General features: G+C 38.8%; 1 protein-coding gene across 1 annotated transcript in view; it reads left to right on the top strand.

Moving 5' to 3' along the window:
- Positions 1 to 14,667, top strand: part of Fur2 (furin-like protease 2) — a 319,466-nt gene that overhangs the window by 126,541 nt on the left and 178,258 nt on the right. Inside the window, exons 5-6 of the mRNA XM_090382727.1 lie at positions 8,078 to 8,148; positions 11,859 to 11,947. Coding sequence (XP_090238853.1) covers positions 8,078 to 8,148; positions 11,859 to 11,947 — 160 coding nt within the window. The remainder of the gene's footprint in view (positions 1 to 8,077; positions 8,149 to 11,858; positions 11,948 to 14,667) is intronic.

Raw genomic sequence — 14,667 nt, forward strand, 5'->3', positions numbered from 1 at the left:
CATTGTCAGCCATTTTCTATCCACTGCAGGATGAAGGTCTGTCCAGCAACTTTACAGTTCCTTCTGTTTTGTACAAGGGCTGTCCATTTCTTACCCACAAGCTTATGAATTTCATCCTGTCCATCTCAGTTGTTGTCTTCCAGGTTTTATTTTAGCTCCTCTTGGGTACCATTCTGTTATTTTCTTAGTCCATCTGTCATGTCTTTGAGTTATGTCTTGCCCAAGGCTGTTTCAATTCTTTAGTTTTGATAAGAATGTCCTTTACTTGAGTTTGCTGCCTAATCCATGTGTATCTCTTCTTATCCAACAGTCTGATTCCTAATATAATCCCTTCTGTATACTTATCTTAGATATTAGATATAAGTCATTAGCTGTAATAATGATAAATGGCTGGAAGTCAAGAGAAGAATAAATTTTGGATGAATAAAATGCAGCAAATATAGACACATACTGAGGAGCAATTTCCTCAATTTGTTTGAAACATAAAATAATTCAACCAGTGTATACTTCCCAGCATTCTTTTCGTGAGTGCTCAAGTTTCACTTCCATAAGTCATGCTGGGAAGTATACATTGGAGGTTGATTATTTTATGTTTCAGACAAATTGGGAAATTGCTCCTTAGTATGTGACTATATTTCCTGAATGCTATCCATCCAAAATTTATTCTTTTCTTGACTTCCAGCCATTTATCATTGTTACAGCTAATGACTTGTCTATGATAAGTATGAGTCCACCTTTTCAATTTCTACTCCTTCAATGATTTATATCCCTTTCTGTGGCATACTTGTTCAGTTTTTTTTTCGCCATATTCATCTTTAGTTCGAAATCCTTACTAACTCTGCATAACTCATTAAGGTTTTCCTCTAATTCTTCAGGATCATGGCTTATGATCACAATATCATCTGCAAAACATAAATGGTTTTTGTACTCTCCATTCACAATGACTCCTTTCTGTGACCAGTCAGATCTTCTGAAAGCTTCCTCAAGGGCATCAGTAAACGACTCTGGAGATAGTGTCTCCTTGTTGAACACATTCCTCAATTTTAAATTTGCTACTGTCTTTTTCTAGTCTAATAAAGGAGGTAGCATTCTCATATATTTTCTTCCAAATCATAATAAATAAATAAATGTATGGGATGTCTATGCCTTGTCTTTCCATTGCCCTAAACATTACCTTATGCTGTATGGCGTCAAATGCCTTTTATAATCCATAAATTCATGGCATAGTGTTTTATATTAATTTGCTTTCTCCATTAGCTGTGATATTATGTGAAGGTGATCAAGAGTTGAGAATCCTGTCCTAAAGCCACTTGCTCTTTTAGTTGATTCTCATCAACTATTGTTTTTAATTTGTTAATGATGACTCTTGTGTACAATTTGTAGATTTGGGACAACAAGTTATTTGGTCTATAGTTTCTACAACATTTGTCTTCTTATGCAACAAAATTATGATTGCATTATTTCAATGCAATTATTTTAATGTATTTTGCGAAGAGTCTTGCCAGTTGCTATGTCACGTTTCATCCTCCCAATTTTAACACCTCTACATTAACTTCATCTTCACCTCGGGCCTTTTTGATTCTTCCTTTTCTTCAATGCATGTTCTGTTTTATTAGGTTGGATATCGGGTATGTAGGATGTCTTGTAAATTTGTGATCCACCTTCTCCACTGCTAGCATCATTCCCTTGCTCCTTATAATACTTTATAGTAGTCTTCTGCATACTTGAATTATGCCTTCTCTAATATTTATAAGTACATCAATCACTATTCTCCAGATACAGTATCATTTGTCTTTCTGTATTACTGCTTGTGACTGTTGATTTAAGTCCTTTGTTTTCTCTTAGTAGTAGTGGCATGTGATGCAAGAAACCAAGTGTATGAACTTATGCAGCATCAGCCAAATAAAAAAAAATCACACCATTCCTTCCAAATGCCTGTCCAGTTCCTCCTTAAGTTTATTTAACCTATCAACTTCCACAACGACAGATGGAAGTTTGTTCCAGCAATTAACCACCTGCTGGCTAATGGCAAATTTTCGCAGATCTATTCTACATCTGTCTTTTCTTAATTTGAATTTATGCCCCCTTAGGTTTGTAATCTGAACAAGTGGAAGGATCCATCAGAATTCAGCATGCTCAACCCATTCAAGGCCTTATACACCTCAATAAGATCAACGCACAGGTGCCTAGTCTCCAGCTACTACAATTTGCAGAACTTAAGCCTCTCTTGGTAAGAGGATCCCTTCATTCCCCTCACCAATCTTGTTGCCCTTCTCTGTACACGTTCAAGCAAATCTACGTCCTTCCTAAAATGAGACCTCCAGACCTGTACACAGTATTCCCCAGCATTATGGCGTTATATATAAGGCAATGGTCAGGCCACGCCTTGAGTGGCCTGACCATTGCCTTATACAGAGGGAGAATCACCTCCTTTTCCCTGTTAGCAAAATTCCTATATATAATTGACAAAACCCCATGACTTGCCCTGACAGCCTGTCTGCATTGCTCAGAAAACTTGATATTTGACTGCACAATTATTCCCAGGTCTTTTTCATTTTTTACCATCTTAAGTGTAGTACCACACAGTTAGTACGTTTCTCTGGAGTTACTTCTACCCATATGCAGTACTTCGCATTTGTCAAGGTTAAATTTCAGTTGTCACTTCTTAGCCCATCTGCCCAAATTTTCTAGATCCTGTTGCATTAGCACACTACCATTACTGTCATTAACAACCCTGCGAACCTTTGTATCATCTGCAAACTTCGACACTAAGCCTGATATACCTTCATCAATATCATTGATAAATATACAAAACAACAGTGGACCCAACACCGAACCCTGTGGGACTCCACTAATTAGTCCACAAAGAGGAGCACCCATTGATTACCACCCTCTGTGTTCTCCCACTTAACCATCCTTTTATCCATTGTAGCAACTTACCCTTAATACCATTCTGCTCCAATTTGTACAATAGTCTTCCATGCGCAACAGTGTCAAAAGCTTTGCTCCTGAAATCCAAATATATGATATCAAAATTATTTTTAGCATCCAGTTCCTTTGTAACCACATCATAATATCCTATCAGATTTGTCAGACAAGACTTTCACTTAACAAATCCATGCTGTGTCTGAATTATTGCTGCAGTCTTGTTTAGATGATCCTGCAATGCATCTTTAACTAGTGACTCCATTATTTTACCCGGAACAGAAATTAAACTAACTGGTCTGTAATTACTCATGTCACCCTTCGATCCCCCTTTGTGAATTGGGGATACATTTGCACATCTCCAGTCCATGGGGACCTCCCCTCAGTCCAAGGATGCTCTCATAATTATGGCTAAGGGTTTGCTTAGTTGCTTTAATATAACTGGATAGATCCCATCCACCCCAGGTGCCTTTCTTATGTTTAATTTCAACAATTTCTCCTCCACTTTGCTCTCAGTGATTACAAAATCATTAAGCACCCTGCTACAATTTGATAATTTTCTGCCATTTTCAAACCTTAATAACTCCTCATGCGTGAATGTAGATGCAAAATACTCATTCAGTTTGTTTGCTATCTGAACAGGATAATCAAATCGAACAATCGATACCAAGTGGACCTATCAGATTCATCCCCTTCCTTTTAGAGTTTATATAAGTAAAGAAATCCTTGCTGTTTTTCTTAGCATCCTTTACCAAAGATTTTTCGTAATCTGCCTTCGCGTGCCTAACCTCCTTTGTGACCTGAGTACAGACTAGCTTATATCCGCCATAGGCTTCTGGGTCGCTTGATAATTTATATGCATCCCATGCATTTTTCTTCTCTGTCACGAGTCTCATTAGTTCATTTGATAACCAGTTAGGCCGAAACCTTGAATAATATTTCTTAATAGGTATGAAACTTTTAGTTATTGTTGTTGTTCTTATTTGGTTTTTAGGAGCATTAGCAACTAAGGCCATATTGCTCCTGGGATATGCGGTGGTCATTCCCTGACCTTTCCGCATCCTCCGTATTTGGTGGTCATGGGCTCGAACCCCGGTCTGATCAAGAAGCGTGTGCTACGCACTGCTCCTCCTGCCCACCTGCCTACGGAGGCGCCCCAAAACTTTTAGTAGCTTCCACGATTAATTCCTTGAATGCTTCCCACTTAATTTACTGTTGGTAACATCATCAGTTGATCCCACTGTACAGAATTTAGAAACTGTCTGAGACCACTGTACTCACCTTTATGGAAGCAAAAACCCTTTCCTTTACCCCTGAAGGTAATTATATCTTTAAGTAAATCCCACATCCGTACACTGTGATCACTGCCTCCTAGTAGTTCCTTTATCTGCAAATTCTTAATACATGAATGATCACTGCTAATAACCAGATCAAGAGTATTACCCTCTCTGGTTGCCTCTCAAACATGCTGCTGCAGAAAACAATCATCCAATAAATCCACAAAAGTCTTACTAGTGTGAGAGTGACCAACCCACAAGTTCCAGTCAATATCTGGTAAGTTAAAATCCCCCATTATAAGACATTCTGATATACTAGCCTACTATTTCTCTTTACAATTGTTCATTGTACTCATTCGAGTCAGCCGACCGGGCTAGCCGAGTGGGTAAAGTACCTGCCCGGCAACCCAAAGGTCGCGGGTTCGATTCCCGCCTCGGGCTTGGATCAAAGTACTGCAAAAACCGTGGGAGGTGTAATATGGCCACAGAAGCCGATGCGCCAACAACTACCAAATCAAAAAAAAAAAAAATCAATCATTCGAGTCAATAGGCCTATAATACACTCCTACTCTTATTTTTGCTTTTGCAGTGCTTACGTCACACCAAATTGACCAACAGTGCACTGTTCATCTATATCAACTGGATGCACTTGTTTTGATTTTGTTTTTCTTAATTAACAGCATGACACCTCCTCCCTTCCTATCCTGTCTATCCTTTTTGTACACATTGTGCTTCCCAAATTCCAATTCTGCATTCCTAATATCAGTCTGACACCACGTCTCCGATATCCCAACAGTATCTGCCTTTGATGTCTTGACCAACACTTCAAATTCATCAAATTTATTTACTATTCCTAGTTACCCTGACACATCCCATATACCCACCTGTTTCACGATGACTGCCATCAGTCCCTGAAACCCTCAGCACCCCTCACTCCAGGTCGCTACTTATTCTAATAGAAGTTGTGGAAGAATCACTTTCAGCTCTGCCTGCAGCTACTTTTAACCTTTTAGTCTGTGAACCCCCCCCCCCCCCAAGCTAGCAGTTTTCCAACCCATCTAACACTGCCTCGATAGCATCAGCAAATATTCTTGCACCCTTCATATTTAAGTGTATCCCATCCCGGTAGAAGCAGTCTCTCCTGTTAACAAGCACAGACCACGCTGAAAAAAATTCTACCCCTTGAGCCTTGCACATTCCCTCCAGGGCCAAATTGATTGACAAAGCTCTCATCATGTACTCCCTCCTATCGTATCTGGGCAGAATTGCAGACACTTTCAAATTTAACCCTGACTCACGTCTGTTTTGCAACATTGACCTGTACTTGTTAAGTAAATCTACAGATCTTGTACTCTTAATATCATTGGTGCTAACGTGTTCAACAATATCACCTTTTGTGCCCTTAAAAGATGATATATGCTTTACAAAGTCATCAACTTTTGCCCCTGGCAGACATACCCTGGTCCTGTTCCATCTATCCTTTTTACACAATATATTCCCTGTCTCCCTGTCAATAGAGTCACCAACAATAACTAGTTCCTTTGGGACCAGCACATTCTGCCTTGGAGATTGCCGCTGTGTTGCCTGATGCCCAGGAGTGAGCTCTGTCGTTGAGTTGGGCAGCTGAGAGCTTGACAGGCCCCTCATTAATTTCTTCAAGGGCATCTACACCTCAAGCTCTCATTGATGCCCAATAGAACGCTGAGTTGATGCCTAATTTCTTGACACTAGAAATTAGGCATCAAATTCCTAGTTACCACAATTAAAAATTTGAATTCCCTACTACTCTATACAAAAACAATGGCTGCAAGATTCAAACGAAATAACGGTTTTACGTATATCAAGTAGTAATCTAAAAAAACTCTTTATCTAAATTCAAAATAAAAATAACCAGCGTAACTATAAGACTACGTATAAAGTACAATATAAAATAACAATTAGGTAAATAAAAAGGCAAACACTTATGCTTTTTTGGAGCCTGTAAATTCACAGCTGTAATTTTTAAAGAGAATCACTGCCCTCTTTAGTGCTTGTTCTACTTTTCTTTTGTTAAATCTTCTTATGTCCTCTCTGAGTCTCATTCTAATGGCTTTGTATAACTTGGTATACTCAATTTTGTACTTGCTGGTGGTTATCTTGCTCTTCATTTGTTGTCTTTGGTTCATCATGACAAGTGTCTTGACTAATTTTTTTTCTTCTTTGGATTTCTTTTTACCTATGTTTCTCGGGCTTTATCACTTTCATAAAATTATTGTTCTCATTGATACCTTGGTCTGGAAAGGTCTGCTCAAACTTGCTCTTAAGTTTCAGTACATACTCCTTTTTTTCCTTCTCTTCTGTTATCTCTAAGACCTTCATATTATTTACTCGAGTCAGTTTTTTTACTTTCTTTTCTTACATCTGTATCAAGTGTGAATCTTATCATTCTGTGATCACTTCCAACATTTACCTTGTTCAAGATGGTAACATCGTTCACAATATATCTTCTGTTAATGAGTATGAAGTCAATTTCATTAGTCGTTAAAATCTATTTGGGCTTTTCTATGTCCACTTTCTGTTCACCCTTTTTTTGAAAAAACATTCATTACTGATATTCTTCAAAATTCTGCAAATTCCACAAGTTTTCACCTCTTTCATTTCTTTCACCAATTACAAAATTTCGTGTGGTTTCCCTTTCTGTGTTCTTTTATCTCTTTCCAACCTTAGCATTGAAGTCCCCCATAATGATGGTGCAGTGAGTAGTCCCTTCATCTAGAAGGCTCACAATTTCAGTGTACATTTCTTCAAACTTTTCGTCATCATGGCTCTATGTTGGTGCATTACAACTGTGTAATATTTATTACTCTCCTCCTGTATTACTTTTTTTTTGTCTCTTTTCTCTCTGTATATACACACGTTGATCATCTAATTATGGCCACCCCATTCATAATGAACTATGCTGCATAGCTTGTAGTATAAAAAGCTGAACAACTCTGTACACTAGAGCACGAGTAATTAAATAGGAGTTATTGGATATAGTAAAGATATCACAGAGTTTAAAAAGGGCATGCTTGTGGGAGCATGTGCATTGGGTGCTTCTATATCAGAAATGACGTCTTGGATGCTCACAGCCTGCTGTGGTTAAGGTGTACAAAGAGTTGTATTGAATGGGTCAAGTTACCTATAACTGAAAGAACTGTAAAAGATTATGCAAGGTGGATGTTTGTGGTGAGTGAAGGGTGCAGCACATTGTACGGGCTCAATGGCAGGTCACTGCGAGACAGTTTGATATTGCAGTACAAAATGGGTAATGCAAGAACGATATTCCAAATGACAATGCGCCGTGCACTCAGGCTTATGTGGTTCCACAGATAACTGAAGAGACACCATCTCCTCACTGCTGATCATCATCCACGGCGAATGCTGTGGCATCGATAACACTCTGGTCGGACACTGGAAGATAAGAAATGAGTGTGCTGGTCAGATGAGTCCAATACCTGGTGCAGCATGCTGATGGATGCCTTTGTGTGTGTGTGTGTGTGTGGTGCAAGCAACATGTCCATGGACCCATCATACGTGGTGCCCACTATCCAGGCAGGTGGTGGTTGCTTAGTATGGGACATCTTTTGCTGGAAAGTACTAGGACCCCTGGTGCATATGGACCTATATTTCACTGGTGAGGTCTACTGGCAGCTCTTAAGAGACCATATGCACCCTACCATGTTGTACATAATCTTGGATAGAAACGCTCTTCCAAGACAATGCATTGTGTCACGTCAGGTCCACACTGTTACTATTCCTTTAGAATTATATGAAAGATGTGTTCAGCAGAGTAGTTATTTATTTATTTATTTATTTATATTAATTATGATTTCATTTTTTTTTTGTTATTGTAGGATCCTATGGCTAGTACAGATATTAATGACCAGGATGATAATCCTATGCCTCAGGACAATGAGGATAATAAGTGAGCTTTTCTTTATTTTTATTTTAACTCTGCATTTAATAGTTTTCTTTAAAAATAAAATGAATTTTCTGTTAAATTACAATTAATGTCTGACGTAGATAGTTTAGAACAATGTTCCCAACCTTTTGTACTTTTAAAATGGATGCATTGATTGGTCAGATCCATATTTAGGATAGCACCTTGAAATTGAAATGTGTGGTTAGAACTGCAGCTTCAAATAAATAGCACTTTTCTGTACTTGCTAGTGAAGAAACAGTAATCTCATTTTCAGGGATTATTGTTCCTTCATTGGTGAATAACCAGGCACTGTCATTATGGGAATTGTTAAACCAGTGATAAGCTTCTACAATGTGAGAGATTCCAGGGTGTAAATGGATTAAATTCATATAAATTTGAAACCAAAGTGCTTGGATCTATGGAAAATTATGATTTCATTGTATTTGTTTTTGGCATGGCTAGTTTAGTTTTTGTGCTTTATGTGCAAAGCATCAAAAATTGTTGTGTGAAATAAAAAAGAAAAAAAAAAAAAAAAAACATGTCCATAGTTGCTATAGTTGTTTCTGATGAACATTATGGTTTTAAAGAAACGTTGCTGTAAGCCAAAAAATAGTTCTTCTGTTGGCTGTATTCACAGTTACCCATCTTAACATCATCGGTGCCACCTAAATGTGAGAGAAACCATTGTGTGCCATAATTTTTGGAATGTTGAGAAAAATCAACATTCTGACATCCCTAGAATTCTGAAAATTCATATGTAATGGTTCAAAATGAAAATTTTGAATTTATTGCTAAAAGTAAACACTTATGCTGAGCTGTAAATTAGAACAGATAACTTAAAATTTTATGAAAGGTTTATTCATTTACCTAAACTAACATCAACATAAGCAAAGAATGTGTAAAACCTAATGCCAAGTCTATAAGCATTACAAAAAAAAACATTCATTGTGCCAATATTGAGTAGTTGTTAATTTCTTGTGCATTTGTTTATGGCATTTCACCATTTCACCCCTCCATTGGTTCATCACTTAAGAATGACTGCTTGTGTGCATTATGGCACAGCACTTGGGTGCATTTTGAATGAGATGTGCGACACATGTGTTGCAGCACATCACTCCTAGTGATGTGCTGCTTATAAGCATTTCATGAACATGCCTAAAATAATAAAATCTATTTAGCAGGTTTGCTGCATTTATGCATATGAGCTTAATGCTTATATGCATAAAGGCAAAAAACCTGTTCAATTGATTTTATTTTTGACATGATCTTCACAATGTCCTTGAATTACAAGATTGGGAGATTTGTTTTCACATGGTAAATATATTAGTATTAATAGCAGCAAATGATGCAAAAAAGAAAGCTTATACAGCATCAGCCGAAAAAAAATCCCGTAAAAAAACGTAAATACTCTATCAATCTCCACCAATAGCTCTTCTGGTTCATCCTTGAATTTATTAAAACTATCCAGTTCCACAACAGTAGATGGAAGCTTGTTCCAGCAATCAACCACCTGTTGGCTGAAGGTAAACATATGCACATCTGTTCTGCAGCCATTCTTCCTCAATTTGAATTTATACATCTTGTGTGCAAAGTCTGAGCAAAGGGAAGAATCCCATCAGCATTGAGTTTGCTCAAGCTATTCAAAGCCTTAAACACTCAGATAGCTGACAAACTGAATGAGTATTTTGTACCTACATTCATGTGTGAGGAATTCTATAAGGAAGGGGAGGACAGAAGTTTACTAAACTCTAACAGCGAGCTAAATAATTTTGTAATAGTGGAGGAGAAATTGTTGAAGTTAAACATGAAAGAGGCACGTGTGGCAGATGGAATATATCCAGTTATATTGAAGGAGGCAGTGAGGGAAGTAAGCAAACCCTTAGCCATAATTATGAGAGCAAGCTTAGATTCAAGGGAGGTCCCCATGGACTGGAGATGTGCAAATGTATCCCCAGTTCACAAAGGGGATTCAAAGGGTGACAAATAATTATAGACCTGTTAGTTTAACTTCTGTTCTGGGGAAAATAATGGAGTTGCTGATTAAAGAAGAGATGCAGGATCACCTAGACAAGACTGCAGTAATAGTTCAGACACAGTATGGGTTAGCATTAGTAGAGGCATACGATGCAAGAAAGCAAGCTTATGCAGCATCAGCGGGGGGGGGGGACTCCTCCCATTTCACCCCTCCATTCGTTCCAAATACCTGTCCATCTCAGCCTTAAATTTATTTAGGCTATCAAATTCCACAACAAATAATGGAAATCTGTTCCTCCTATCAACTACCCACTGGCTAAGGGCAAATTTCCGCACATCTATCCTGCAACTGTCTTTCCTCAATTTGAATTTATGCCCTCTCAGATGATTATTCTGAGCAAGAGGAAGAATCCCATCAGCATTAAGCATGCTCAAACCATTCAAGGCTTTATACACCTCAATCAGATCACATCACAGGTGCCTAGTCTCCAGACACTGTAATTTGCAAAATTTAAGCCCTTCTTCATAAGAGCAACCCTTTGTTCCATTCACTAATCTTGTTACCCTTCTCTGTACTCGTTCCAACAGCTCTACATCCTTCTTAAAATGAGGCCTCCAGACCTGTATACAGTACTCAAGGTGTGGCCTGACCATTGCCTTATACAAGGTGATAATCACCTCCTTATCCCTGCTAGAAAAATTCCTATGTATCATTGACAAGACACCATGGGCTACTCTTGCAGACCATCTGCACTCCTCAGAAAACTTCATATCTGCCTGCACAATTGCCCTCGGGTCTTTTTTCACTCTCTACCTATGTCAGTGTAGTGCTACAGAGTTGATACGTTACTCTGGGGTTACTGCTTCCTATATGTAGTACTTTACATTTGTCAATGTTAAACTTCATTTGCCACCTCTCAGCCCATCTGCTCAATTTTTCTAGATCCTTTTGCAGCAGCGTAATGTCATTAGTGTCCTTAACAACCCTGCCAACCTTCATATCGTCTGCAAATTTGGACATTAAGCCTGATATACCATCATCAATATCATTAATGAATACAGAAAACAACAATGGACCCAACACTGAACCGTGGGGGACTCCACTAATAATTAAATTAGTCCACGAACGGCAGTGTCCAGTGATGCAGGGAAGCAAGTTTATGCCGCATATACTTTGCCTTGCTCATAAAGCATTCCAAACGATACCATGCTGTCAATTTTCATTCACGAAAGTAACTCTTGATAGATAATCATTCAAATTGCCAGATCACTGGGAAGAAGTTGCTGTATATGAGCAATCTTCTTGTTAATAGCATTTAAATTAATAAAATGAAATTTGAAAAAAAGCTGTGTCCATCAGTTGTAGAATTCAATTCACACAACTCATATCCACTGTTCATAGAATAGGTTGTTTATAACAGAAAGTTAGTAAATGTAAGGGGATGGAAATGAACACTTTACGGAGCAACAGGAAACATGGTCAGCCAGTTCTTTGTTTTACTCTACTCTGAATGACACAGGCCTTAGCATGTAAAGTAAAAGTTGGCAGTTTAAGTTTAACTTATTTTTACCGATGGAACACAGCGGTTCTAAAACATGTAATGTTATTAAGTTTCAAAAATAATTAAAAAAATTTAATGCAGAGCCTTGTTCATTACCAGTAATTAGATATTTTAGTATCAGATATCTTTTTTATCATTGTTCATCTTAAATTATAAGCATTATTAATTTTTTCAAAGGCATGGAACAAGATGTGCAGGAGAAGTAGCAGCTACAGCCTATAATGAATTTTGTGGAATCGGAGTAGCGTATAATGCAAGCATAGGTGGTAAGTCTGTAATTTTTAAAAATTTAATACTGCAAATGGAATAGATTAAAAACACTGTTTAGAAGCTTGCACCTCCCAGATTTATATATACAGCCACTCCCCAACTTGGCCCCGGGTGCCAAGCGAATTCGAGGTCAAGCGTTCAAAGTGCGAATATATAGCGATCTTTCCAAGTGATAAAAGTTTATATTAAGTTATATCGTTTTTTACTGGAAGTTCATTTATAATTCAGTTCTATACTTGAAAAATCACAAGTAAGAACAAGGAAGGAAACTCACCTTTCTTTTTAATTACATATATTTACTCTATTTTACTAACCAACTAACTTATCTAACCGCTTGGCCTCCTTGCGGCACTGCTCCTGCCTCCCCGTGGCGGGGCCGGAAACTTGGGAGGGAAAGTCAACCTCCCAGGGCAAAAAGGAGCCTAACATGGACTACGACAATTACCCAGAGCTTGAGCAGCCTAGGCGCTCATCCAGTACCATCAACAATACTGATCATGAAATTTCTCACGATGTAACAAAGTCTAAACGACTGCGTACAGACACAGACCAACAGGAATGCCCATCATTCCTTATCTTACATAGTCTGTCGGACAAATCTATGAGCACTCTCTCACCATTTCTTATACAAAAATGTTTGGAAAATGTGGCGGGCTCTCCCAAAATGGTGAGAAGACTAAGATCTGGAGACCTCTTGGTAGAAACAGTGAGTCGTGCACATTCTGAGAGACTGTTGAAACTAACAGTATTTGGCGGGCTACCCATTCAAGTTACCCCTCATGCAACACTAAATACTTCCAAGGGAGTAATTGCTGAGTGGGATCTGATAAATGTAACAGAAGATGAACTGGCCCAAGAACTCAAACATCAGAAAGTAATACAAGCCAAGCGCATCATGATCAGGAAAGATGGAGAACTTGTTCCCACCCGCAACATCATCCTGACATTCGGAACACCTATCTTGCCATCCAGTGTCAAAGCCGGCTATCTCAACTGCCGAGTACGACCCTTTATCCCGAATCCTATAAGATGCTACAAGTGTCAAAAATTTGGTCACGCACAAATGGCTTGTCGAGGAGATCCAGCCTGCCCAAACTGTGGGTCGAAAGAACATTCGCACACAGACTGTGACGCCAAAACACCGCACTGTCTGAATTGCAAAGGCGTGCATCCAGCCTACTCCAAGTCATGCGATCTATGGAAAACTGAAAAAAAAATCCAAAAGTACAGGGTAGAACGAAAAGTCACATACCAAGAGGCAAGAAAGCAAATTATGCTTAACGCACCTAAGAACACCTATGCAGCAGCAATGCAAAAACACCAAACAACAGCAACACAAACTGAAGTATCAGTTCCCCCAACAATGTCGATTGCAGATTGGGCCCGATCTATACTGTCACCATCAATGAAACAGACTCCAAAAGAGCAAAAGGTAGTAGATAGAGCCAACAACACCCCTGTCTCAGTCCCACCAGCAACCCCACATAGACCACCAGATATTTCAAAGTCAAAAACCGACTCAGTTACAAATAGGAAGACAAACAATATCACTTCAGAAAATATGGACACTGATAACAATGCTGACCCAAATGAACCTATCCTAGATCTTCATGCAGAAGATGTCTTGGATACCGGACGCCCAACCTTTCCAAGAAAAGAGAAAATGAAACTCGATCGCCACAAACAGCCTGGAAATAAAAAAGACTCAGAATCTTCCTCAAGTAACAAAACCAAATAATGCACCAAATCATACAGTGGAACTGTAGAGGAATTCGCAGTAACATTGATGATATCCACGAGTTAATTGATCGTTATCATCCCGTAGGCATCTGCCTACAGGAGACAAATTTAACACGTCATGTGTCACTCTCAGTTAAAAATTATGCACTCTTTAGAAAAGACAGAACTGCTACAAATAATGCTCACGGAGGGGTAGCCATACTCATAGACTCCAGAGTACCTTGCAGATTAATTCCTTTACAAACCTCCATCGAAGCTGTTGCAACACGTATTGTGATTGGTATTACTTTGACAATTGTTTCTATCTACCTTTCGCCCAATCAGTCCTATACCATCCATGAACTGGAAGATCTTATTCAGCAGTTGCCAACCCCTATCTGTTTATTGGGTGACTTCAATGGACACCATCCATTGTGGGGTTCTCCCAATGCAGATAGACGAGGACAACTTATCGAACAGCTTGCTGACAGACAAAATCTGATTATACTAAATACTGGCTTGCCAACTTACATCCATCTCTCTACGGGTACAACTTCTGCAATAGACCTTTCGATATGCTCTCCGATCCTCTTCCCTAGTATTGAGTGGACGGCCCTCGACAACCCGCTAAATAGTGATCACTTTCCGCTAATATGTAAAATTCAAACAGCACAATCCATAATTTCCCAAAACTATGTAAAATGGAAATTTCACAGAGCAGATTGGGCAAAATTCACTTCCCGAGTGTCCTTTGATGAACAGATCATCGAAACCTGTCCTATTGACACAGCTACCGATCACATCACAAGACAAATACTCGCTGCTGCATGCACTGCGATTCCACAATCACAGTCAACAACCCATAGAACCACAAACTATTGGTGGAACGAAGAGTGCAAAGGTGCAAAAAAAGAAAAAAACCGAGCATGGAATCTGTTTCGAAAATATCCCACCACCGCCAATCTTATAAACTACAAGAGACTCAGAGCCAAGGCCC

Source organism: Mastigoproctus giganteus, chromosome 1, assembly GCF_048544385.1.
Source record: "Mastigoproctus giganteus isolate SK-2022 chromosome 1, ASM4854438v1, whole genome shotgun sequence".
Classification (NCBI taxonomy): Eukaryota; Metazoa; Arthropoda; class Arachnida; order Uropygi; family Thelyphonidae; genus Mastigoproctus; species Mastigoproctus giganteus.